This window comes from Theropithecus gelada, chromosome 4 (assembly GCF_003255815.1).
Source record: "Theropithecus gelada isolate Dixy chromosome 4, Tgel_1.0, whole genome shotgun sequence".
NCBI lineage: Eukaryota > Metazoa > Chordata > Mammalia > Primates > Cercopithecidae > Theropithecus > Theropithecus gelada.
This window is the reverse complement of record NC_037671.1, coordinates 10,787,549-10,815,081: the sequence shown is the minus strand read 5'-3', so window position 1 is coordinate 10,815,081 and position 27,533 is coordinate 10,787,549. Positions and strand designations below refer to the sequence as shown.

Genomic DNA, 27,533 nt, shown 5'->3' with positions numbered 1-27,533 from the left:
GAAGAGGGCCAGTGGAAATGTATGTGGTGACAATTCAACAGGAACATGGTCACTCCAGTGGGACAAAGGGAGGTAACACAGCTTTGCCCCAATGGGTTCACCAGTCAAGGGCAGGGCAGAGAAAGAAAATGAGAGAGCTAGAGAGAGGCAACAAACCAAAAATCACAGAAGCAGACCCAAGACACAGGAGCCTCCCCCGTTGCCGGGACAGGAGCTCTCAGTGTGTGACTTGTGGGTGGCCTATGCCGAATACTGGGGATCATCAGGCAGCTTCTCTAAAGTGCAGAGTTCTCAGCCCAATCCCAGACCCATGAATCAAAGTCACCGAGATCAGGCCCCTGGCTGTCCACGTGCACCTGTGACACCAGAACTGGAACCACTGCCCTCTAGACAAGAGGCTCACACACAGGTAGTGCTATTGCCCTGTTGAGACACCAAGTCTGTCTTGGGACAGCAAGGCTCTCCAGCAGCCCCAGACACAGCTGCAGTCAAGGCCCAGTATTGGTTCTGAGAGACATTTTCAAGGGATCTGGCTTTTTCAAAGTTGAACGCACAATGAAATCTGGTCCCCCTCGAGGGCGGGGGCACCAGCTGCCCAGAGGTGATTTTCCCCCTCAAGACAAGGCCCCAGGTGCTTATCCAGGGCAACTTGGACAAGCAGGGCCCAGCCATAGGTGGGTTTGGGCAAAAAACTGTTGAGTGATCAGGTGACACAGATGACAAAATCCAACAACCATAAAAGCCCCCCCAGGACGATTCCTTCCATAAGCAGAAGGTAATTCCCTGGCCTGCTCCTACGCAGGGAGAAGCATTCCCCTGGCTAAAGACTTTTGAGCTTTGAATATATCAGATGTTAATTGCCTTTAGCAGCACAGGTTTCTGTCCCTTTTAATAAACTGCTTCCATAGGGAAACGTTCAGGTACAATTAGTATTAAAAAGCCCAAATCCTTCCTCTCTTCTCCAAATGAACATTACAGATATTTGAACACGGGTTTTAAGTGGAAGTTTTTTTTTTTTTTTCCTAGCACCAGAGTTGACTTTTAATTTGTCCTAAAGCCACTGAAGCAAAAACCATGATAAAACATTCTGCTTTCCTTTATAACCCCTCAACACACACACACACACACACACACACACACACACACACAAAGTATTTGTAGAAAAAAAAATGGCTTTGGACATGAGATTTAAATGAGTTTCATCTCACAGTGTGGGACAGGTAAGTGGAGCCCATCATACAGGAAGCTTCTAAAACTCCCTTCGGGGATGGAGATGAACTCTAAAGATCCAAGACAGGCCGGGCATGGTGGCTCACGCCTGTAATCCCAGCACTTTGGGAGGCCGAGGCAGGTGGATCATTTGAGGTCATGAGTTTGAGACCAGCCTGACCAACATGATGAAACCCTGTTTCTACTAAAAATACAAAAAATTAGATGGTCATGGTGGCACGTGCCTGTAATCCCAGCTACTCGGGAGGCTGAGGTAGGAGAATCGCTTGAACCTGGGAGGCAGAGGTTGCAGTGAGCTGAGATCATGCCACTGCACTCCAGCCTGGCAACAGAGCAAGACCTGGTTTTTTTTGTTTTGTTTTGTTTTTTAAAATGATCCAAGACAGACATGCCTGTTCTCCCTAAGGAAAGTTCTTCAGCAAGAATCTCCATCATCTGTAGTGGAAAAGAAGGTGGCAGAGACAGGCACCATCCCCCTCAGAAGAAGAATAGAGTTGGGCAGAGAGGTCCCAGCTGTGGTGCCCAAAGCATGTCCTTTATGAAGCCTTTATGTTTCCAATAATTAGCCTTCATTTTTCCAATACTTGGCCAAGGGAGGCTTGCATGTCATTTAGGCCTTCTGCACAATGAATTCAGTGGTAGAGAAATAGGCCTAAGTGTCCCATCCATTCCCAATGGCGGGACCGTGTGGAAGTACCTGCCATTTTCTACCATAAGAGACCGGGGTGTTCCAATGCAGAATTCATCTTGGAATAAAGCATCAGGTCCAGCCATGGCTCTGACATCCCTCTCCCAAGCCCCAGGTGTGTCTTTCATTATCTGTCATTCCTCCAGGTTACCTGGGGGCCAGTACACCTGGGAGGGGTTGGGGGCCAACTTGAAAGGAGCCATATGGAGGTGCATTTTTCTGGAGTCCAGCGGATGGATGGGAGAGAGGACACAGTGATGGAGTCTCCTTGTCCTTGAGACACAACTGAGCTTTCACATCTGAGAGTCCTGTTCTGAGGGTGGTGGTGGAGGGGCACAGCTCCCTTCCTGGGGGCCATCAGGGGTAAATACTGCAGCTCCCAGCACACACGCCTCTGGCTGATCCCCTTTCTCTGTCCGCTAGCATCTTCCTGCCCCTGTTCCTCCTGTTGCAGGTGCACGTTCCACACAGGCTCTGCTGAGCTCCTACAGTCCGCTCAGTTCTGGTGGGGAGTTCTCATCTCAGTTGCTGGGTCTTGGCCCTGACAATCAGCTTCCTTGCTGACAGCCTCTGCTCCCCAACCTTAAGTCCTTGGCTCCCCTGTGATGACTGAGGAGACATTCTACAGGAGAAAACAAACGGGAAGCTGTCTGGGCCCATGTGACAGTGATGGGGCAGGGCATCCTAATCGTCCCAAGGCAAACCGAAAACTGCAGAGCAGCTCTCTCATCCAGTGCAGTGAGGACAGGGCACCCTTGGCCCCAATAGAAGGTGGCTAGCTGGGCTGGGACTTCCGCACAGAAGCCATGTCCCCAGGCAGCAGCACACGCACTGTACACATTGCCTGTACCCCCAATGCAGGGGTCACACCCCACACTAAGGATAACACCTGGGTTACTTCCATCCAGCACCCTTTTTATCTGGCCCTCCTGAAGAGCCACGCACACAGCAAAGTGCAAAGGAGCCCACTGTTTGTTTAGCTCTGAAGCTCCATCTCTATATGCCATGACCGGCCAGTGACAGGCAGGCTTCCCTGGCAATGGAGGCCAGGAGAGTCCCACAGGTATGAGACCCAGAGGAGAAGGCAAGAGTGCAGCCACTATCCTGATCTCAGGCAGGCACTGTGTGGGGACGTTGCACTGCGGGGCTGGAGGGCCACCACGCAGCTGCTGCTGTGAGCATGGCGGGACGAGGGTGCTGCAGCAAGCCTGGGGCTCCCAGGGCGGGTGCGCTGAGTCACGGCAGCCAGAGCCAGCCTGGGTCCCAGTGACCCTGCGTGCTGTGCTTTGCAACTTCAGTAGAGGAGGAGAGAGAAACAAGGGCAAGACAGGGAGAAGGGAAACAAAGGCAGAAGAGAGAGAATGTCAGGGACACCACAGAAAGCAGGTGAGAAGGAGGGAGAGGGAGAGAGGTGGGCAGGGAGCCGTCTCCTCACCAGGGCTTCTGCAGAGGGGCCACTCGGGTTGCCCTGGGCTGACCCCACAGGCCCTGCCAGCTCAGCCGGGTGTCCCCACTCAGCAGGTCACACACAGCCAAGAAAATACCAGCACGGCAGGGGGCTGGACAAAGCGGCATGCTCCACATGTATTTCCCAGCTTTCCCGAGCCCAGGCTGCAGACTCTTCCCAAAGGAAACTTGTTTTTCAGAGGGAATAATTCACTACTTTAATTTCCCTACTCTCCTAGAATGACAAAGGTGGGGGCCACATAGAGGCTGCTAAAGTGGCACCTCTGTCTTTGTGGGCCTGGCTGCTCTTTCCATATCTCTGGGCCTTATCGGCCCCATCTCATCCAAAGCAAGCCTCTCGCTCCCGCTTTCCCAGCAGAATCAATACAGCCATTGAGGAATGTGCGGCAGGTACCAGCTCCTCGTGTCACCGACACTATGGGAGGCCCGGGACCACACTTGGGTTTTGATTTCTGGTGTCAGTAATCTCCTAACAATTGATGGGGTTGGGGTGGGGGTGGACAGTTTGATTTTCAGAGTCTAGATTTTGTTTATAACTTGGATGGTCAACATTGAGAAGCAAGAGCGGGGCCCTAATTTTTGGTTGCTCCGGGAGATTTTAGGATCTCAAAAGGCTCCATTTAATCTGGGCGGGACTCTGGTCTCTTTTCAGCCTTTGTCTTGATTCTAAAAGAATATGGAACTGTCCTACAAATAGACAAAGGTTTCCTTTGAAGACCTAGTTCTAACACCCTCTGTGCTCTAAGCACCTTCTATGCTCTCTGCCACTTCCTAGACCAAGTCTCCTGGCCCCAGTGCCCTCCCAGGGTTGGCAATGATTGGGAACGACTTAGGCATCTCACGGTACCTGCATAAGCCTCTTCTTATCGCCTTTCAGTATTGTTGCCATTTGCACATCTGCAAGGAGTGAACCTTGGGAGAAGGTAGAAGGGAACTTTCCAGTCTCTTTCACTCTTTGATAGCCATTATCCTCGAACGAGAGTTGAGCATGATAGAAGTGAAGCTTTTGATTCTTTTTTTTTTTTTTTTGGTGATTCTAACTTTTAGATAACTATTTGCCATGCCTGTCCTCCATGTCTATGGAGAAGTAAGGTTTGATTTCATATAGGAAGCTCTGAACCAAGCCCTACTTAACCAAGACATCTGCAAGCCAAGCTGCAGGCCCTAAAACTTTAAGATCATGATGACAAATTACGATTCCCAACTTTCCTGGAGAACGATAAACTGTTAGTTTATAGTCCTGAGCCATGTCTATTCCTCCCAAGCTTTGAATGTCCGTGATGGACCAACCCAGTCAGCTCTGGCTATCCCCAACCCATGGAAGCCAATGGTGAAAGAGCGAGGACACTGTAACAATGAGACTCCTGGTCTGGGCTGGATTTTCCTTCAAATGTACAGCAAAAGATTGCACAGTTATAATAAACTACTCAAACAGTTGTTCTGCAAGAGATGAATCCTAGTTACTTTATGCTGAAAGCCTACTGAATGGTTCTAACCGGGAAGCTTAAAGGACAGAAGATGTAAACTATCAAGAAGAAGGTCAGCAGAATCTCTGAATGTACTAGAGCCACATTTTCCCCCAAGGTCCTTAAAGATACATGTTTGGGTGGGTGGGAAAAGAAGGGAAGGAGAACTTACTCTAAGAAATGCTGGCTGGGCGCGGTGGCTCATACCTGTAATCCCAACACTTTGGGAGGACGAGGCAAGTGGATCACTTGAGGTTAGGAGTTCAAGACAGCCTGGCCAACATGGTGAAACTCCGTCTCTACTAAAAATACAAAATTAGCCAGGAGTGGTGGTGCACGCCTGTGATCCCAGCTACTTGGGAGGCTAAGGCAGGAGAATCGCTGGAACCTGGGAGGAGGAGGTTGCAGTGAGCTGAGATGACACCATTGCACTCCAGCCTGGCCAATAAGAGTGAAACTCTGTCTCAAAAACAAACAAAAAAGAAATGCTAACAGGTGGCATTAGTGCAATGGCAGACTCATTCTAAAGGACAGACAGGGTCTCAAGAGGCTGCTGAGTCATAGACAGTTGGCAGAGCTGGTAGTGACAACATAAACATCAAGACTGAAAGCGACTACTCCAATTTCACAGGAATCATTAAAGTGCAGATGTTTCCAAACTGTCATCTATCAAAACAAAGACCAATTCTGCATCACAGCAGCAGCAGCAGAGCAGACTTCAGACTTACTGGCTGACTTGAAATTGCGTTAGCTACACTGTCTCAAGAGAGGTCTTGGAAAGATCCTGGAAAATTACCCAAATGAAAATTTAGAATCACCCAGTGGAACTTCAAGGCCATTTGTTCATGGACCTTGTCATGGATTGGCCACGTGGATCACAGCCCCCCAGAAGATAAAATAGTGAACCCCAAGTGAGAGCTACCATAAGAGAGGGTGAATGATAGCAAGTAGAGGAGACCACCAAACTGGAGCTACAGAACCTGAGGACAGGTGCTATAAGAGCAGAAGGCTGGTAAGAAATGGAGGCTGAAAAAGAATTGGTAGATTGGTTAAAATCCCCAATGAGGCAAGGACTGCTAGGACCAGGACAAGTCAAACATGTGTAAAAACAATAAATGATACCCTGCAGAGGCTATCCAAGCCCCCGGAGAAGTGTGACAGAGCCAACATCCAGCCTTCATTTAGAGCAGCCAGCTGCAGAGAAGCAAGGGCGAGTGAAAGCCATCCAGGGAGACGTCGATCCAAACCACTATCCAGTGCACATGTTTGGAAAGTCCAGCTTGAAAGCCAAGTACAAATGTTCGAGTAGATTTTGGTGGGCGGTGGGGCTCCTGGACTCTCCCCTGTTGTGCACTAGTCTTGCTGTCTCAGGCATAGACAGCTCAATTCCAAAAATAGCCTCTTATTTCCTTGCCACGTTTCACCCTGATGACAGGCAATTTGATGAATGAATGCTAACTTCTTTACCCAGATGCAGGACGATCCCTGGTGGGCTGCTTCTGGTGGTGGTTGTTTTGGAGGAGAACTATCAGTTCCCTGGGAGCACGCCATGGAAGAAGGGGGCAGCATAGACAAAGAAATCTTTTCCTTCCACCTTCCAAAAGATTGACAAGCAGAAAGTCTGCCTGCAGTCACGCCAGAGGACACCACTTTTCTGTTACTGTAACATCTCTCCCTGGTTCATGAAGGCCCAGCAACATCTGGCCTCACAGAGACCCCGAGGGAGAGGAAAACCAGACAGCCCCTCTCTCCAGGTAGCAGGCCATCTCTCTGGAAATCTTTTCTGGCAGATGAATCTCTTCCTCAGTATGTCCACTCCCATTAATGGAAGAATAAATAAGGAGGCAAGAGCCAAAAACATAAAGAAGCGCTTCGGTGGGGCAGACACGAGCAATTTCCCAGACCACTTAGAGGATCTTCGAAGAGAATGAGAAGGGGGGAGCATCCTTTGTCGTCATTCTTTCTTGGGGGTCTTTCAATAGGTGAGGCCAGAGAGATTTGGTATGAACCCTTTTGCCTTTGTATTGTTGAAAGGGACAAAGCAAATTTGGAAGTACTGGCTTGGGAGGTGGGCAGTCGGGGAGACCAAGAGAAAAACAGAGACACTTGCACCTATTACCAATTAGATCAACTTGAATATCCATATTTAATTTAAACTCATCAAATTGAAAAAAAAGTTGAAAGGGACTTGGAAAATAATAATTGGTTGATATTGCTAAAATCAAAATCAGACACAACATCTTTTCTCAATTTAAAAACATTAGTGTGTGCATTGGGTGGGGGGATGCTGAATAAAATCAAGTGAAATTTTGATTTTAAAAAGCAATCAACATTTCAAGAGATGCCTCTATGTCTGAGGTCTCAGTACCAAACTGACCACAGTTCATTAATAAATTGAAGCCTACCATTGGCAGACTTCATCATCATAGCCTGAAGGAAAACACTGAGATTATTAACTCTATTCAGCAGGCTGCCTCTGAAGTGAATAAAGGAAAGCAAGCATTTCTTCTTTTTTTCAAAAACCCCAACCCTGGCTGTTTCTAGTGGTGAATACAGGAACACCCGTGCTGTGAGCGATGCTTCCAAGAAACACCAGGATGACAAGAAGCAAAATGTCACATCACACTGGGTGGTGGATCCTCAAGCTCCACATCCAAGTTACTGGTGAAAGAGACAGTTTATTTAAGTCAGAACCCAAGATGGAGACACTGCTTCCCAAAAAAGAAATCGGTGCTTTGGGAAGCTGCATTAACTTTGGCCACCAAAAATGACATTTCTGTACAATTAGCTGGAAGAATTAATGCATCCTCCAGAATTGTTTTACTTCTTTTCCAGGGATCCCAACATATGCCCTGAGAACCTCCTTCCTACAATGGCATATAAATAATCTTTGAGTGCTATTATGAGCCAGATTTTGATGCTTTTCATTTAATTCCAGCAAATCTGCAAGGCATTCATCACCCCCATCTTACAGGTGAGTAAACGGAAGCTGAAACAGATCAAATGTGTCCAAAATCACAGGGTAGCAACGAGGGAAACAAGTTCTCTGACTGCAAATCCCACTGCCAATCTTCACCTTTATGGTTGATTCTCAAGCTATTTAAACAGCCAAAGGACCCCAGAACTCAGAACTTGCAAGCACCCGCACTAGACTCAGAAGTGTCAGGTTTCCGTTTGATCCTCACTAGCTATGGGACTGGTTGTGGGGAGGGAACATCCACTCTCCCTTCTTCTGGGCTTCCATGGGTGGACTTCCATGCCACTTCCTAAAAACGCATTGGGGAGAACTTTTTTGTTTTTTTTTTTTTTTTGCGATGGAGTCTCGCTCTGTCGCTCAGGCTGGAGTGCAGTGGCAGGATCTTGGCTCACTGCAACCTCTGCCTCCTGGGTTCAAGTGATTCTCCTGCTTCAGCCTCCTGAGTAGCTGGGATTACAGGTACATGCCACCACGCCCAGCTAATCTTTTTAGTAGAGATGGGTTTCACCATGTTGGCCAGGCTGGTCTCAAACTCCCAACCTCAAGTGATCTGCCTGCCTCAGCCTCCCAAAGTGCAAGGATGATAGGCATAAGTCACTGCACCCAGCCAGGGAGAACATTTCTGAAGGACCACTCCGCTGACACTCAGGCAGTAGAGCTGGTTTCTCTCTCTTGCCCTTTGAACGTGTCTGTTCTGAGCAGAACTCACCTTATTCCTTAGCTCCAGGATGAGCACACAGTTCAGGTCTGGCCAATCAGAGCACTCCCCACCCAGCAGTGTGCTTCAGGGTGAGGGACGCAACCCCAGCCAAGCCAACCAGATTGTGCCCTGGATTTCTACTGAAGAAGGGCTCTGTCTGAGGTTGAGGTTGCCAAGGGTAACAAAATCTTGGGACCACTGGTTGCCTTCCTGGCCACCATATAGAGATAGTTTTACTAAGAATTCCACCAACAAAGAAAAATAGAAAAACAGAAAAAGAGAGAGATTCCTGATATTATCTGAGCCCATGGATCCAGCCATGCCTAAAGACAGAACCCCCGGCCAGGCACGGTGGCTCACGCCTGCAATCCCAGCACTTTGGAAGGCTTAGCCGGGTGGATCACGAGGTCAGGAGATCGAGACCATCCTGGTCAACATGGTGAAACCCCGTCTCTATTAAAAACACAAAAAATTAGCCAGGCATGGTGGCAGGCGCCTGTAGTCCCAGCTACTCGAGAGGCTGAGGCAGGAGAATGGTGTGAACCCGGGAGGTGGAGCTTGCAGTGAGCTGAGATCATGCCACTGCACTCCAGCCTGGGTGACAGAGCGAGAATCCATCTCAAAAAAAAAAAAAAAAAAAAAAAAAAGATAGAACCCCTGAACCTCTCTGTTAAATGAGCCAATGAAATCCATCCTAGGGGGCTGAGTTGACCTTCCTTCCCTTCTAGCCAAGAGCACTGACACATACAAGTTCATATTACACAAGTGTACCAAGTTTGCTTGTACATCATAACCACCCAGCATGACGCAACTAGAAAAAAGAAACTAGGTGCTCCCAGGGTTTTGATAGGAATTTTAAAAAGAGTTGGAGACATGTAACCAAACAGAAAGATGCTTGTCTGGATCAACCGGCAGTCATGATGCCTGCAGCCTGGGTCTTCAGGTAACAAGTGTTCCACACTGAGGGCCCTCACAAACCCACGTAGATGTTCTGTGACTGTACAAGGTACCATCATGCATATGACGCCTACCTGCCTTTGGATTTGCTGTGCAGAAGCTGCTCAGCATCTGAAACTGTGGACACAACTTTTGTTCGGAGGCCAAGAAGGCTTTCTGGAAATGCAGGCTCCCCACAAACCCACCTGAAGCACTGGAGACCCGCGCCACGTCCTGGGACTGGGTAGAGCGATTACGACTCTGTTGTCGGCGCCGGCCAGAGGCTGACCTGGTGGTGCGCACGTGGACCTCACTCACTTTGAAGAAAGCCACCATGAAGGGCTGCTTGTCGTAAGGGCCGTCTCTGCCCACCAGGCCCGCGGCTCGGGGGTGGATGTGGACTCCTTTAAGGCAAATCAAAGCATGCATGTCTTTATTCCACAGAAACTTTTTCCTGTAGCTACAACAGTTAAGGGATACTTCCTAGTTTCCCAAGTGCTAATAATTAAGAATGAGTGTGAAGAAGAAATCATGTATCCCCAAACCTTGGTTGGCACCCGTGGGATGGCACCTTTTGGCAGAATCAAAGCACTCCTTTTAAAGTTTTGGAATTACATGAAGGAGTGGCGTGAACTCCTGGGCTCTCCTGTTTCTGCTAGATTATGAATCCTCCCTCCCTGCTGGACGGATCAGCAGTGGGGACCTCAGGCTGCTGGCTCTGATGCTGCAGGAGGAGCAGGTACTGCAAACCTGTTCATCCACCAGGATTTCAACAGATGCGCCTGCCTCTCTCTTACTCGCTGCATCCCCCGCAACCTGCCTCTGCCTAGGAAAGCTGTCGTCCATCGCCATCCTCTTGGAAACAGTACCACTCTCCTGTCTCCAAGTGGCCCAAGCCTGTTTTCTTTTTTTTTTTTTTTGAGACGGAGTCTGACTCTGTAGCCCAGGCTGGAGTGCAGTGGCCAGATCTCAGCTCACTGCAAGCTCCGCCTCCCGGGTTTACGCCATTCTCTTGCCTCAGCCTCCCAAGTAGCTGGGACTACAGGCGCCCACCACGTCGCCCGGCTAGTTTTCTGTATTTTTTTTTTTTAGTAGAGATGGGGTTTCACTGTGTTAGCCAGGATGGTCTCGATCTCCTGACCTCGTGATCCGCCCATCTCGGCCTCCCAAAGTGCTGGGATTACAGGCTTGAGCCACTGCGCCCGGCCTACCAAGCCTGTTTTCAATTCCTGTCTAGGCCGCCTCCGGGAACGGTTTTGGTTCTCAATGTAAGTCATGGCGGAATCAGTAAATGAGGCCATCCTGAAGTTGAGGACTTGACTGTAGCCCACGGTTCTATCACAGCTGCTGTAAGGGAAATGCGTGAAACTGATGACCTGCTGGATGTTGGGGGCTTGTGGATAATAACTTACCATCCCGCGTCACCACACTCAGCTGAAGCCCCATGTTATGCTGCGGGGTCACAACCCACAGATTGCTAGTGGCCGTGATGTCAAATTCCAGCCAGCCTTCTTCTGAGGCCCACACTACGCGGGTGTCCAACAAAAAAAGGTCAGAGTCTCTGAAAGAAAGAAAAAATGGCCCGGTGAATAGCGCACTGCCCGAAGCTCCTTCCCACTCTGTCCTGTCTCAGCGTCAGGATAAAAAATGCCCGAGTCAGATCACATCCACTGGTGAGGCACAAGCACAGTGACCTGCCGTAGCTCTGAAAGGTGTGGTACCACCCAGGACACAGGCATGACACAATTAGGAGAGACAGGTACACCTGATAAGGTGCTTCCTAGAAATCAGCTTTCACCTGGACACGGGCAGAACCTCTCAACTTTACCAAAAATCTTGCTGGTGCTGCTTATGACAGATCTTTTTGCAAACTAGGATAAATTACAAATAAATGATTTTTTAAAAAAACTTTATTTATTTATTTTTTGAGACTGGGTCTCACTTTGTCAACTAGGCTATAGTGCAGTGGCATTTAAATTTTCCTACTTCTACTGTATTTTAAAAATTTATGATACTATTTATTAGTGACTAGCTTACTTTATGGCTAATAAGCTCTAAAGGCAGGGAAAGTAGGAGACAGCAAGAAACAGGATTAAGAAAAGATAAAAATCAGGATCCATATGAGCATTTACAAATTGGGCTTTGCTCATTTTTTCTTTTTTTGAAATTGGGACTGAAAATCTTCACGTTTGTTCCTGTGAAATAAGGAGAAACAAGAAGCCACATCACATGCCTAAGTAATCATCTACTATTTTAATTAAGGCCTCTGTATGGTCTGCAGTGAGTATCCAGTCCTTCCCCATATGGACGGTGTAGCCGGGGGTGGATGCTGAGTGATTATAAAGTTCATCCCAGCACCGCTGTGAGCTACGGCTGGGATTCTTTGAGGCAAAGTCATAGAATCCATTCCTTCCATCAGGCTCCTCAGGGAAGACTTTGACATTTTTCACAGTTTTAAACTAACATAATCTAGGGGCTGTGGGATGATGGCGTGAGGGTCTCCTTCTGTTCACCCGCGGTTTTTGATAGGTCAGTGCCGGGGACAGTCATCTTTGTGTGTTTTAGGGACAACCTGAATCTGTGTATCCATCCCACGGCCACTAGAATGAGATGGCCTGGGACTCCCATGACAGGGAGGGCTATATTTTGGCCATGGAAAGACTCAAAGCTCCTGGCATTGGAAATATTTTGCTGCAATATCTTACAGAGATAGAAAAATGACTAAAATTAAATACTAAGTTTAAGATGAGTATACATTTACGTAAGTTACAAAGTGCTTTCATCTGCTTCTCTTTGCTTGGTCCTTACACCAATCCTAAAAGCTAGGCAGAGTGTCACTGTCTCCACCTTACAGCTGGGGAACCTGAGACTCAGCCATGAGGCTACCATCATGTGTCAAGATCTCAAGCTAGTAAGTGAAAAAACAGGACTTAGTTTTGGATTCAAAGAGCTTTCCATAATAACATACTGTCTCATTGAGGTGATTACCAAAGACAGCCTGTGATGAATGAATGAACTTCATCTCTAATCCATCAGATACTTATGAGGCCACTGAACATCAAGTTCAAATGGTTAGATTTCTCAGAGGAGGAGCAAACAGTTTCTCCTGCCTCCATGGCCACTTAGAGTGAGAAGGGAACTCTATTGTCGTCTTTTCCAAGTATAAACAGTGGGCACAGCTAAAAGTCGTTTACTCAGCTGCTTAACAGAGTCTGCGGGAGGCCACATTCTGGCCTGCCCGGTTGAAAGCTCCCTCCTATGTGGATGCGTCACACCCCCTGTTGACAAATTACCCCCCCATCACTGAGGTAACAACTGTTAGCAGGGAGATGGGGGGGGAGCGGCGGTGTCCATGGAAAACAGCAAGCAGAGATTGGAAGGCCAAGGCTTTGAAGTTCAGATGTAAGAGGACATCAATTCTGTTCTGGGAGGTCACAGAAGACCCTTATCCAGCAATAACACAGACAGCGCAGACAGCACTGTGGGAAAGCAGCCCCAGCCCCAGCCCCAGAGGAAGCACAGCACACACAGGTGTCACGGGCAGAATGTGGCTGGCACTCTCCAGCACCAAGACCCAGTAGGAACCTCGGGGGTAAGGGTGCCTTCAAGGCAGGGCCCATGAGCGCATGCCGAGTTACCTCTGACGATTAGATTAGGCACCTACATTGTAAAGACTTATAATGAGGATACAGAGAAATACAGTTCAAAGTGTGAGGGTAGCACAGCTGGCAGAATGAGCTTTTATTTTTAAAGATCAGGGTTTGAGATAAAGAAAATGGCAGCCTTGTCCAAAAGAAAGTGGGGAATGCGACAGATGCACATCATCCAAGGAGGAGGAGGAAGACAGAGAAGGGTAGAAAGAGAAGGAATGAATTAAAGAGGGAGAACATGAATCAAAAGTTAAGCTTGGTGCAAAGGCAGAAGATGAGGATGACCCGTCACGACACAAAGCAATTGCAGTCAGTGTGGATTCTTGGATGTGGGGAGACCAGTTTCCATCCCGACTCTGCTACCGAGTCACTTTGGGGCCCCATGAGTTTGCGTTGTTCTGTGGCACACTTTTTCTAATCATACAATGAGAACACTGCCTGTTCTCACTGCTTAAGAGGCCTGTGAGGTCAACAAGTGCAGTCTAGTGGCTGAGCCTTGAAAGACAAAAACTCTCTGGGGTCCTATGACAGCGAGGAAGGCTTGGACTTCAATGTTTAGATCTAGAATGCTCGGGGCCTTTGGAAGGGGAGTGAGGCAGAGCATGGACTTAAGATAACTGGGCCAAGTGGGATAGAGGAACAGGGAGTATTGACTGTGTCAACAGCCTTTATTCCTCAGGACAGCCAGAAAAGGCAGGACCTGTGATGTCTCTTGTACAGCTGAGCCCCAGGGAAGCTCTCAAGCTCACATGGCTGTTACATGGGGCAAATGGAATTTCATCAGAGCCCAGGCCCTTAGCCGTCACATATCTAAAAGGTAGAGTCATGAAGCAGACAGGGCAGAGGCTGAAAGTACTGTCCAAGGGCTCAGAATAAAGTAAGGGACCAAAATCTACCGCATACAAATGCTAAAGTCAGCTGGATACAGAAAATACAATAAGATACACAGGACAGGCACAGGTTAAAAATCACCAGTTGGGAAGGCTGGGTGTAGTGGCTCATGCCTATAATACTAGAACTTTGGGAGGCTGAGGCGGGACGACTGCCGGAGGCCAGGAATTTGAGACCAGCCTGGGCAACATGGTGAAACCCTTCCTCTACAAAAAAATACAAAACTTTGCCAGGCATGGTAGTGCACTCCTGTAGTCTCAACTACTTGGGAAGCTGAGGCGAGAGGGTCACCTGAGTCCGGGGAAGTGGAGGCTGCGGTGAGCCATGATCACACCACTGCACTCCAGCCTGGTCAATCAATCAATCAATCAATCAATCACCAGTAGGCCTCCTCCATCAGGGTCAGGTAGGTATGAGAGGTGCGTGCAGGAAGGTGCCCGAGATGGCTGGTGTCGGTTGCAGATGGTGGCATTGAGGTGGAGCCCCAGTGACCCCCCCAACCTTGCCCTGCTCCTTCCAAGCAGAATGCTGTGTCCAGCATGAGAACATCACTAACGTGCTCACACCACCAGGGAGAGGAACTTGAAAAAGGAATGAAGCTTTAAGACATAACTTCATGGGCTCACCCTCAAAGCTTCCAACAACTCAGATATTGAAGAGATGCTATTGATGGCAAATCACTAAAACAGTTCTGGTCTGACCCGCATCTACTAACATTGCCTCAGGGATACATGGCCTTCTGAGTCTGCGGACTGTAAAAGTGTAGCCTCAAAGAAGATGCATCTGAGTTTGCCACGTGAAAAACAAGCTTTCCCTTCTAAATCTCACTGCGGCAGAGTTGAGAAGAGATGTTCTCACCTAAAATGTGTGTCACTAATAAAGAATCCTTGAGACTGGCCAAAATCATCACCATGCCTAGATTATTTGGACCTTCCTTTTGAGGTGGCATCCTCTCAAGTTGGCAAACCATGAAAGAAAATCTTGAAACAAGGGAAGATAATTTTGAATGCAGTTATTAGCTCTTTTGTTCTCAACTAACTCAGACCTATATTTGCATGATGAATACGCTTCCGATCTTCAAGGATGTAACAGTGTTATTCTTCTCAATGTTATTCCAACCTTAGAGCATGATATTCCTCATATTGTGGTCATCCCGGGCAAATGAGGTTCTTAACAAATTAATACAGCTAATAAGAGATTTCTGGAAAATTTCAAAAATTCACCCTGGCATTAGAGTTGATGAATGAGAAAGCCACTCACAAAGGCTTGTAGAATTGGTGTTTGTGGGCAAGATTTATCCCTGCGTATCCCTCCCATCACACAGCCTCCAAGGCGCATGCCCACATCAGTGATACACCACTGGGCCGACAGACCGAGAGCACCATTGCCAACACACAGCAGGCCTTTCTCTCCTTTGCCCTCGGAGAAGGGCAGGAGGTGCCTGAGCTCCTGTGGATAGGCTTTGACCCTTTCCTGACAAACCACACACCCATCAGGTCACAATGTCCGGGTCAAAGTACAACACTGTTTACTACTAACCATTTTGCTAGAAAAATGCTTTTGATAAAGTGGCATTTATATATTCAAAATGAGCAGATTTACAAAATACTCAATAAGGTGACTCTGGTCTTGTTCTTTATTTCTTCGTAACACATCCATTTGCATTTGTGCATCTGGACTTGATGTTAAATTAAAATGCAAAACAACTTTCAGACACAGAGGAACCGACTTTCTGCAATAAGAAAAATTCAATTTTCAAATAGAATGAAAGTAAAAAAAATCCATTTTCATTTTAGAAAATTAAAGAGTCAAGCTCATGCTTTTTACTTTTTCCTTACATAAGGTACAGTATAGATTATGTTTAAACTTTTACCATTAGAAAGATAGAAAAGGCATCATGTGTTTGAAAATAGAGTACTACAAACAGGAGCAAACTGCTGCATACATGTACACATACACATTTGAGTAATGAAGATGAATGAACATTATCATTATTTGGTTACCCTTGCATTTTTTTACAGTCTTTGATATTATTCAATTTTCACTCAATGGCTAGCATGATATGAAGAGATGTTTCAAATATCAAATGCACCTTGATTCTGTAGGGGCTATTTCATCTTTAACAAACCAATATAAATCACATTGCTGTCAGAATATTAACACAGCAAACCTTAACATGGTGTTTACTATGTGACTGTTCTAAGTGCTCTTACATATATTAATGCCTCACAACAATCTCAAGAGGTAAATACTATTAATGCTATTACAGGTTTATAGATGAAGAAACTGAGGCACAAAGAGATTAAGTGGGCAGGGCATGGTGGCTCACAACTGTAATCCCAGCACTTTGGGAGGCTGAGGCAGGCAGATCACTTGAGCCCAGGGGTTCGAGGCCAACCTGGGCAACATGGCAAAACCCTGTCTCTACAAAAAATAAAAAAATTTGCTGGGCATCAGCTGAGGTGGGAGGATCTCTTGAACCTGGGGGGTGCAGGTTGCAGTGAGCTGAGATTGTGCCACTGCACTCCAGCCTGAGTGACAGAGCACAACTCATCTCAAAAAAAAAAAAAAAAAGAGAGCGAGATTAAGCGGCTTGCACGTGGTCACACAGCCAGCAAGTGCAGAGCTGGAATTTGAACCCAGGCAGTTTGGCTCACGTGTTGTACGTGCTCTTTTACCAGCAGTTCTCAAGTGTAGCCTGCATCAGAATCCCCTGGGGGGCTTAACACACAGATTGCTGCCCCTTACCCCTGGGGCTTCTGACTCAGGAAACTTGGGGAGAAGCCTGAGAATCTGCATTTCTAACAGGTTCCCACGTGATGCTGATGCTGCTGGTCTAAGAACCACACTTTGTGAGCCCAGGACCTAAAGCCAGACTACCTCTCCATGAAATATGAGCAGTATTACCTGTGCCTGTTTTTGTGAACTTAGGGTTGAAAGCTATCTGCCCTCAACATTTCTTGCTCCTCTCCCCAAAACAGTGCAAACCAAATGTAGGCTGCTCCACAAGTCAGTGTGTCTTATGGATTGGCTTAACGCTCAGGGAGTCATCGAATTAGGCTAATAAGCAGAACTGCAGGTAAGATCGAGTCCAAAGTATCCGTGTTATTAGAAGTCTTGGTTCTATGTGCCCAAGGCAGGGGAAGAGCGGGAAAGAGGATGGTAACTTTATACAAATTCACGGCTACCCAGTGTGTTCTCTTTGGCCACATAAACACAACAATGCTTCCATACACTGGGGTATACTCTAACCTTCACTGGTGATCAAGTGTGGAGTTTGCCACCTGTTATTTTTATTTAGTTTATTTATTTATTTTTGAGAGGGAGTCTTGCTCTTTCGCCCAGGCTGGAGTGCAGTGGCGTGATCTTGGCTCACTACAACTTCTGCCTCTTGGGTTCAAGTGATTCTCCTGCCTCAGCCTCCTAAGTAGCTGAGATTACAAGGTGCATGACACCACACCTGACTCAGTTCTGTATTTTAGTAGAGACGGGGGTTCTCCATGTTGGTCAGGCTGGTCTTAAGCCTCTGACCTCAAATGACCTGCTTGCCTTGGCCTCCCCAAGTGCTGGGATCACAGGCATGAGCCACTGCGCCCAGCCCCCACTACTTTTTAAACATGTGACATGCAAATCTTACATGTTTTAGTTCTCATCACCAACCCTACATTTCCACATTCCTGTCCAAGGTGGAGAACTGAAATAGTAAAAGTGCTATTGAGTTTTTTTAAAAAAGATGTTTTACAAAGTAATCTTTTACAAACGTTTTTTATTTTTAGTTTTTATGAGTACATAGTAGATGTACCTATTTATGGGGTTACAAAGTAATCTTAACCACTGGCATGGCCTGCCTCCCACAAAGCTGGACAACATAGTATGGAGACATACGTAACCAAAGCGATCTGTTTCTGGGCATGAATGATAAATATAAGGCATAGTTTCCGAAATAAAAACCCATTTTCTTTTCTCTTCACGTTTACCAAGTAGATAAGCAGTTTCCAAAGAACAGCATCTCCTGCCCACCACCCACTGCCTGTCCCCACCAGCATAAAATGTTTTAGCATTAGATTGCGCCACTGCACTCCAGCCTGGGCGACCGCGCGAGACTCCGTCTCAAAAAAAAAAAAAAAAAAAAAAATGTTTTAGCATTGAGTGTATATGATTCTTTATAACTTCAGTTCCTCTCCAGAACATTCTCTTCTACCCTGTGCCTTACAAAGAACAGAACATAGGCTGAGGAACAAGAAGGTCTGATAGCTCCTTGAACTGTCTTTTTTTTTTTTTCCCCAAGTAGACCATTCTAGGTATAAGGCGTATGCCCTTGACTAGGAAGATGAAACTAACCAGTTACATAACCTGAACCATGGGTCACTTGTATTATCCTTTTCAGGGGCAAAGGAACAAATACTGAAAAGCTCACTGCTTGCCTGAGGCCCACACAGAGGGAGCCAGAGATGATCAGGTCAGCAGTAAGATTTCAGGAGTCCCTAAGGATCATAGCTGTGAAAGCCAGAGACAGAAAGAGAAAAAGGTGTGGCTGGGCACAGGGATAAAAGGCTTTGGTTTTCTTCTGCCCAAACTATAATAGTGTTCTCCCATCTTGGCTTTCTCAAATTTGCCCTTCTCTTCAAAAAAGACACCCATCTCAGGTATCTAAAAAGGGTGAACTTTTGTCTTCATTTCAGCAGGCAACACTGAAAATCCAACAGATTTTACAGAGCAATCAGTCCATAGGTAATGCTTTTCTAAAGAAACTACTCTCCGCCATCCTGGCACTGGATCAACTACTGGGTTCAGATCTTGTTTCCAGGTCTATGCCATTTCATTACTGAACCAAATGTCAACATTGGTTGGGATTCATTAAAAAGATTTCCAAATGAAAATGATAAAACATACTATACTTCAAAGACTTAAGCTTCTGGTCATGATGTATCAAACTAACATTCCCACTAAAAAAACTGAATTAACTTAAAAACAAACTTGTTTGAAGTTCTCTTAGAGCAACCAAGCAAGGTAACACTCGATGGTTCAAGACCTCAGGGAGAAAGGAAATGCATTAAGGTGAGCCTTGTGTTTGCCGCTGCCTTTTCCTTTCAGGGCATTTAATAATTCTAGTATGAGGCACAGGCACCAACCAGCAAGTGGTAACGGCCTAGAGCTTTACGCAATATCACTGGCTGGGGAGAAAATCAAAACTCAAGTCAGCTAGTGTGTGAGAAGAGCTCAAGTCTCAGAAAAAAAAGGGGCTGCATGGAAATGGGCTCATAAAAGTGAGCTCATAGAAGTTTGGTTCACTTCGATGTAGTCCCTTTCCTCTAGGACTTTGGCTCTTCAAGTCCTGGCCTCCTTGAACTCCAACATTTCCATCTGAGGTATTTGCCAGATATTAAGCTGTGTTTATATGGGATGAGGAGTTGAGAAAACAAGCAGAAAGAAACTGTTTAGAGGCTCAAAAGCAAAGCAGAGGGTTTGGCAGTCTCACAGTGCTGAGGAGCTAAAAAATCGAGTGCAGAGTCCACCAAGGAAGGGGGGCTCTTGTAAACATTCCAGACTTTCATGTTTTTTTGTTTTTTTGGTTTTTTTTTTAAAGATTTTTAAAATTAAAAAAAATGTTTTGAGACAAGTTCTTGCTTTGTCGCCCAGGATGGAGTGCAGTGGTGCAATCATAGCTCACTGCAGCCTTGACCTCCAAGGCTCAACAAATCCTCCCACCTTAGCCTCCTGAGTAGCTGGGATTAAAGGTACGAGCCACCATGCCTGGCTAATTTTTTTTTTTTTTCGTAGAGACAGGGTCTCCTTAGGTTTCCCAGGCCAGTCTTGAACTCCTAGGCTCAGGCAATCCTCCTACCTCGGCCTCTCAAAGTACTGAATTTATAGATGTGAGCCACTGTGCCCAGCATCCGAGACTTTTAGCTGAAAGGGATAAACTCTAGGAGAAAGGGATAACCAGAAACAGATAAGCCTTAATACATCCTTAAACCCTGCCTAAACTGGAACAAAAAGAAAAAGGTGATTTGACCATATTTTGTCTGCCTTACAGAAGAACATTGAATCTAGTCTGGAAGGAGAGAACAGCATCTAGAACTTTTTTCCTAAATAATGTCCAGAATTTCATAAATGGAAAATTAGCAGGCTCGCCAGGAAATAAAACCAAATAAGGAAAAATTAAGGGAAAAAACAGATAATGGAAATAGACCCATAGGTGATCCAGATAGCAAAGTTATCAGATAGGGTCTTTGAATCCAGCCTTATATAAAAAGAATGATAAATCACAAGCTGAACTTACTCCAGGGATGTGAGGTTAGTTTAACATTTAAAGTCATTTAATATGGCAGACACATAACATTATAAAGGAGAAAAATCATGATTGTCCCAAAATTCAGAAAAATACATTTGATAAATCCACGCCCATTCCTAATTTTAAAAAACTCTTAGAAAACTAGAAAGAGAAGAATTTCCTTTATCTACTAAAGAGTTATCTACAAAAATATTTAGAGTAATCATCATTCTTAATGATGAAATGCCCTGAGATTAAAATATCTTACAGAAATCTGAACAATTTCAACATTGTACTGGACATCCTAGCCAGCACAATAAAACAAGAAAAAGAGAAATAAAAAATAGAATTGAAAAGGAAAAAATAAAATATTTATAGATTATAGTCACAGAAATTCCAAAAGGCCATGCAGAAAAACTCTTTGAATTAACATGTAAATTTGCAAGGTTTCTGGATGCAAACAAAAATCAATGGTATGCTATATGTGAGCAAAAACCAATTAGGCAATGAATTTTTTTAAAAAACTAATAATACCATTTATAATAGCATCAGAAACTTCAATACCTAAAATTAATCTAATAAAAATGTTCAAGACATACAAAAACTATAATATTGAGAGTTATTAAAGAAGGCCTGAGTAAATACCACATTCTTGAATTGAAACACTCATTATTGGTGAGATGTAAACCCTCCCCAAATTGATCTCTAGATTTAATGCAATTCCAATCAGAAGCCCAGCAAGTTTTTTGTTTTTATTTTTTGGATTTTAAAATTTATATGGGAATGTGAAGGGCCATTAACAGCCAAGAAAGTCTCAAGAACAATTTTGAGGTTACACATCAGATATCAAACCTTATTGTAAAACTGAAGGAATTGAAACAGTGGAGTATTGAAGAGAAAAATTAACCCATGGAACAGAATAAAGATCCAAAAAACAGACTCACACATATACAGTCACCTAATTTATGAGAAAGGTGCCACTAAACTACATGAGAAAAAGATAGTATTTTCAATAAATGGTACAGGGTCAATTAGGTTTTCTATTCTTACACATCTGGTCTATGTAATCTACTTCAGTGGCTCACCTATAGTCTCAAAAATCTCCTACTGTAGTTTAGCTCATTCTGCTGAGCTCAAAACTTCTACATCCCACATCATCTCGGGTACTCACACCATGACTCAAACGTGCAAATCTGAACTCATCTTCATTCCCCTGCTTATTCCTGTGTTCCCAATCTCTGTGAATGGTTCAGAGTGCGGTATCAAACTAAAAATTCTGGAAAATGTATTTTTACTCTTTTCTCTCCTGGGACAATTATATTCTATCTGTAAAATAGGTAAAATTTTGTGAATTCTGTCAAAAATTAAAGCAATAATTCAGCCGGGGATTGTTCCTGGAGACTCCAGCAGCAACCTTCTGTGCTGGCCTGAGGAAATCTTCCTGTTTTAGTGAGGACGGAGGGATGAAGGGGGAAGAAAAGAATATAAATTTATTACCACTGAACTATACACTTAAAAATGGTAAAGATGGTAAAGTTTATATGTAGCTTTAACTTCAATAAAAATGTATTAAAAACATGAAAACCAACTATAGAGCAGCATTTCCCTCCTTGATTTTAAGATGCATTTCTTCAAATCCTAAGGATTCTGAAGTTAAGATGAACACATAAACCAAACTCTAAAATCAAATGACAAAAAACATCCTTACCTATTTCTACACAGAGGAGTAAGTTGGAATATTGCTTAAATGGAACATAAATTTTAAATTTGGTAATTCTTCAAATGTCTCCCAAAAGACTGTACCATGATAGACCATGGAGAAGAAAAGTTATCATACGCACAGAAGATAGATCATCACTGCCAAGCAACACAAATGCCAAAACACAGAGAGCAGAACATGGAATTTCAAAACTAGCAGAGATGAGTGTGGCCGATTCACGGATCAAACAGGACCATGATTCAGATATTGAACATGTCTGTTACAATTTCTGGTTGGCTTTCAAGAGATGCTCTTTGACTTCTAGGTATACAAAATTCAATTACAACAGTAAAAGTATGCCTTTAACCAAATAAAAAATGTAGAAGAAAATGATATTCTCTAAAGACCTCACAATGTCACTATTAATATAAAGGTGCTACAGAATGAAGGTCATGAGTGCATGTTGTGAAAAGCATGTACTCATGATGCTACCGTGCGTGACTATGAAAGGTCAGAAGTTATTCAGAGCAGTCTATACTCCCGGTGTGAAGTCAGCTTAGTAAGTATGCAATACAGAAAAAAATAGTAAAGAAGTAAACTGACAAATATATCATACTTTTGTGTAAATGTATTCCAGTCTTTCTTCCCCTCTACTCCCTCCTCTAGAAAAGCTGTTAATAGACCAGTGGTTGATCAAGAGATCAACAAGGTTTTCTGTGGGAAGGCCTTAGACATCCAAGTACCAGAGTCTGAATTCTAACAGACACAGATCTTCACTACCTATGAAACTCTCTCATTTGCCATTCAAACAGAAGCGTCCTTGGGATGTCTGCTTCAAACCTAAGGAAATGGAGGTGTTAGGATGTGTCATAAGGAGGTTGCTTACCTCTTTCCAGTACTTCATCTTTATCTTGAGAATGTACCCACATCATCGAAGTGACTTTTAGGAAGCACAGCAGACAACAGTTTAGGAATTATTTGGTCTTGGCAAAATTCATATGTGCCACACTTTGTTCTCTCAAAGATAACATGCCTGCCCTGTCTATCTGATCGGGTCATGGTAAAACCCTAATGAGAAAACGTAAGAGAAGGCCTTTTCCAAACTATAACTACTATATAAATGCATTTTTTTACCTGCATCATCACAAGGACACAATGATTTATAACACCAAATTTTAACACCAAAGTCATCTTTTAACCACTATGCAGTACCATGGAGTAAACTTCTAAAAATAAAAAAAAGCACAAAGGCATCCTGTGCTACTCAAGCTTAACGATGCAGACTATTGTTGCAGCCTGATGGGTTCTTCTTGCCCGCTGCCTAGAAAAGCCAATGCACTGAAAACAGCAGGTATTACAGCAAAGAGCGGTTAATAATCATAGGGCCAGCCAACTAGTAGGACAGGAGGTATTTCTCAAATACGCCTCCCCAAGAATTTGGAGGCTAGGGCTTTTTAGGGTACTTTGGCAGGCAGGGAGCTGGGGAACTGAAATCACTGATTGACCGAGGATGAAATCACAGCGGTGTCTAAAACTGTCTTCACACAGCTGAGTCAGTTCCTGGGAAGGAATCTCAGGACCAGGTGGCATCTCGTGGACTGCCAAAACACTAAATCTGAAAAATACCTCGAAGACCGGTTCTTTAGATTTTACAATAGTGATGTTATCTATAGGTGTAGTTGGGGAAGTTACACACTTTGTGAGCCCCAGTTACATGATTCTGGGGCAGTCAGCAACTTATGGACAAGCAAGCTAGTCAATGGCAGGTCACTGTTTAACTCTGCCTATTCTTTAGCAAAGCCCAACCCCCTACCATAATTCTAACCTTGTGACCTCTTTACAAATACAGTTTCAATTTTTAAACATGGAGGGGATCCATTCCAGGAAAGGACCACTATGGCCTCTGCACAAGAATGATCAAGAGCAGTTTAGCCAAGTAGAAGCAACATGGAGTCAGTTAAGTCAGATTCCCGTTGCCACTACAATTTTTGCAAAAACTGTTTCACTATTAGGTTGCTGATTCCATTCTAATCTATGAGTTGCTTCAAATTGTCCATGACTTAGACTCCATCTAAGGGCTTATTCTCAACTTTTGAGTGAAGTATCAAGTGTTTCCTTGTTCTTACTAAAAGCACCGTCTATTCAAGTATCCACCTTTTTTTTCTTTTTAAACTTACTTGGTCCAGTGATTTCTTTTCAGTCAAAGGAACATGTTTGTGCAGAGTTCACAGCAAAAGCCCATCTTGCAAGAATCTTCCCTGACCCTCCCTGGGTCGGGCTTCGTAACCGCCTTTAATATCAGAAGGCCCGACACATAACTTCTGCCACCCCAGCTGAGTGTGTGACTCAGCATTTAAAACCCTGACTGTTTTTTCTTTTTCAAGGAGGCCAACTATTTTGCAACACAAACACTTGTTAAATGGAGTTAATCCATCAACTACTACAAATTTCACTTAAACACAGATTGGACAAACATGTTTCTTCACAAGCCTGGAGAATTGTTTTCAGCCAAGACACCCAAGACGGTACAGATGGGGAGATCAAACCTTCCCCCGGGAGGAGTCCTGCAGCTGAATCTGGAAGTCTCTGGAAGATCGCTAGGAGGCGGCAGGAGGCCTGGGCTCCTGGCCCACAGATAAGAAAAGAAAATCTCTTCCTGGCCAAACTAGAGCCCTTCAAAAGCATGAAACTCTCCCAATTCTCCCAGAATTTCCCCTCTCCTATGCACAACAACGAAACACACAGGTGCCAAACGCTCCCATCCTAGAAGGCAAAGAAACTACAGCTCTCTGCTTTGATAAAGAGTCATCAAAGGTTGGGACCATTCAGGGTTTTATTTTCCAAACTCACTGCTGGCCTCGAGGAAGTATGACACCACCATCCTAAGCACAGGGCAGCTGTTCTTTTTTGGCTGGAGTTCAGTATAAACCTTACAAATGTTCTGCTAACTTTCTCTCTCTCTTTTTTAAAACAAATAACAATTTTTTAAAATGCCATAGTCACTTAACTCCCAGCCTAGGGTTTTCACTATAAAGGTTTTCCTGCAGGATGGAGAAAAACATGTATTCCTAATATATTTCTGAGCCAAAAAGATGCTAGTAGGTTATTCTAACCAGAGAAATATAATGGAATAAATAATTAGGCAGATTCAAAATCAATGGCTAAAACAGTTCCAAAGAGTCAGTGAATTCCAATGATCTCTGAAGTATTAACAGACAAAAATCTAGCTACAAAAAATGTACTTTTCAACAGAGGCCTTCAGTAGTATAGCCACTGAATATACTTTTATTTAGGAGTGAGAGTCAGATATCAGAAGACTTCCCTTTCATTCCAAAATTGTGGCCCATTATAAAGATACCACAATGGCTATATTTTACTCATTATTCAGCTGTCCTAGCTATAAATTACCTATAACCAGCAGCATGTACGTTCACACCATGAAATGTCCCAAAGCGTGGCATCTGTCTTTCCTCCCGTGTTTCCCCATTACAGATTGAAATATGCACAAGGGCTGGATGCTGGCAGTGCTTTCAAAACGAAAATGAACCTTTCACAGGGCAAATTAATGTTCCTTATGAGTTCAGTGTGTGTATTTGTGACAGACCCACACACAGATCAATACATTCAGGAAAAACTAAAGTCATTCTTAAGCCTTTGGAAATTCTTGGGAAATCAATAGACTCACAAGACCAAAAGCGGGAACCTAGACTTGGTTTATCAAACCAAAGCTGCCAAATCCCTTAATGGAGTCTGGAAGCGTGGAGTTCCCTCCCCCTACATGTTCACTTCGCTTCATTTTTACCCTTGTAGCTGCCATATGATTGCCAGACCATCACATCACCTGCTTAATTTCCACCTTGTACACACTAAGAACTACATGGTAATCCTAATCTACTGTGCATAAAGGCCTTGATTCTCACTGACTTACTAAAGTGACCCCTAAATACTAAGCAAAATTCGAGGTCACTGGCTTCTGTGTATTGACTTCTTCTATGCTAACTACTCTAAAACTTCATCCCTCAGCCCTTGCAGTCCTCCAGCAATCAGTCCATGGAGGTTTTTCTGTATTGCTGGGCAGCTCCATGCACATGCTTCACTGCAGTTCTTTTGTAAAATGGTCTGGCCTTGTTTCAGGAAACAAGAATAATACAGACATGGAAAAAGTCTATTGCTCCCTTGTATCCAAATGATAAAAAAAAAAATCCATCACACACAAGCTTATTCAGATACACGTGTGTATGTGTATCTTATGTGCACAAATACACAGCCTGTATTCACTGGAATTATTATCACTTACAAGCATCATATGATTTTAATGTATGAATTTACTTTAGCCACCCTCACCTGTCATTCCAAATGAGGACTAAACAATAGTGGGAACATTTTATCCCTAATAAATGATGGAGTTATCTGATCGCAAAGGATGCTTATAATAAATACATTCGCCAGCTTTCTTAGGAAAAGATAGCCATTTGGAGAATCAAATAGCAAAAGATCTCACCACCTAAACACTCTCATTTAGAACACCCACCTCATCGTACTCACACGCTGCCTCTGAGCTCCAAGTCACCCCGCACAGACACAGTTGGGGTTATTGTCATGACAAAAGGTGGGAAACAGGGGCCAGCCCCACCTTTGGGGCTTTCTCGAGCCTTCATACCTGTGCTGATGCTCCTGTAAGACTTGATAAATGCTGATAAGAAAAGTTTGGTTTTTAAAACTCCCCATAACACAGTCCTTGTAGATGCGGAATTCTGCAGCCGTCACCGCCTCACCCTCAGGAATCTGGGATAAGTTGAACTTGAACTCTTTGTGGTGTCGCTGACGAGGGGAGAACTCCTTGTCGTACTCCACTATAAGATTAAACAAGAGAGAGTGACAACTATTGTTACTTGACTAAGTGCCACGGGCTCACCTCACCAGTTTCCCCGTTTGACTTCACACCTGGATTACCAGTTACCCACAGCTTATTCGGGGAATCGGCTAGTGAACAGACCACTGGCTGGCCCATGAGGAGGAGATGAAAATCCTTCATGCTACCCGAGATTAAGCAAAATTCTTAGATTTTATTTAGTTTAAATACTTCCGCTTGTATACTGATTTGAATGGATTTGCATAGAGAGAGTTATGAAAATTCTTGGCTTAAAAAGTTTTCTCATCTGCAAAAATGGGAAGAATATGACTTCACAGGAAAAGGTGTGAGAATTAATGAAGCAATGAAGAAGAACCCGTCTGCCCATCCTGGCCCCGTTATGCCCTCCTGGCCCCCTTTCCTCCCAGCTACTCTTCCCTCCTCAGGCTGGTTCACGTGTCACCATCAGCAGTCAACATAACCAGGGACAGCCCTGAGCTGAACGTTGGTGGGGATGGCTGAGGGTGGGGAATGGGGGTAGGCAAAGCATTGTGCCTGGGCCTGAAGTGTAAAGGGTCTTCACATTTTGCTTGTTCAGTGGAAATGTTTATGCCTTCCTCCTACTGGTAGATCCTGAAGGCCTCATGACTCTGAGCGGGGGGGACTCTCCACACCGAGAAGTTGCTGGAACCCCCCTTTAATC

At 44.7% G+C, this 27,533-nt stretch overlaps 1 protein-coding gene across 1 annotated transcript in view; it reads right to left on the bottom strand.

Moving 5' to 3' along the window:
• The window catches only part of BMP6 (bone morphogenetic protein 6), a 159,322-nt gene that overhangs the window by 9,406 nt on the left and 122,383 nt on the right, over positions 1-27,533 (bottom strand). The window contains exons 2-4 of the mRNA XM_025383877.1: positions 26,639-26,831; positions 10,877-11,025; positions 9,671-9,868 (exon numbers count right to left, since the gene is read on the bottom strand). Coding sequence (XP_025239662.1) covers positions 9,671-9,868; positions 10,877-11,025; positions 26,639-26,831 — 540 coding nt within the window. The remainder of the gene's footprint in view (positions 1-9,670; positions 9,869-10,876; positions 11,026-26,638; positions 26,832-27,533) is intronic.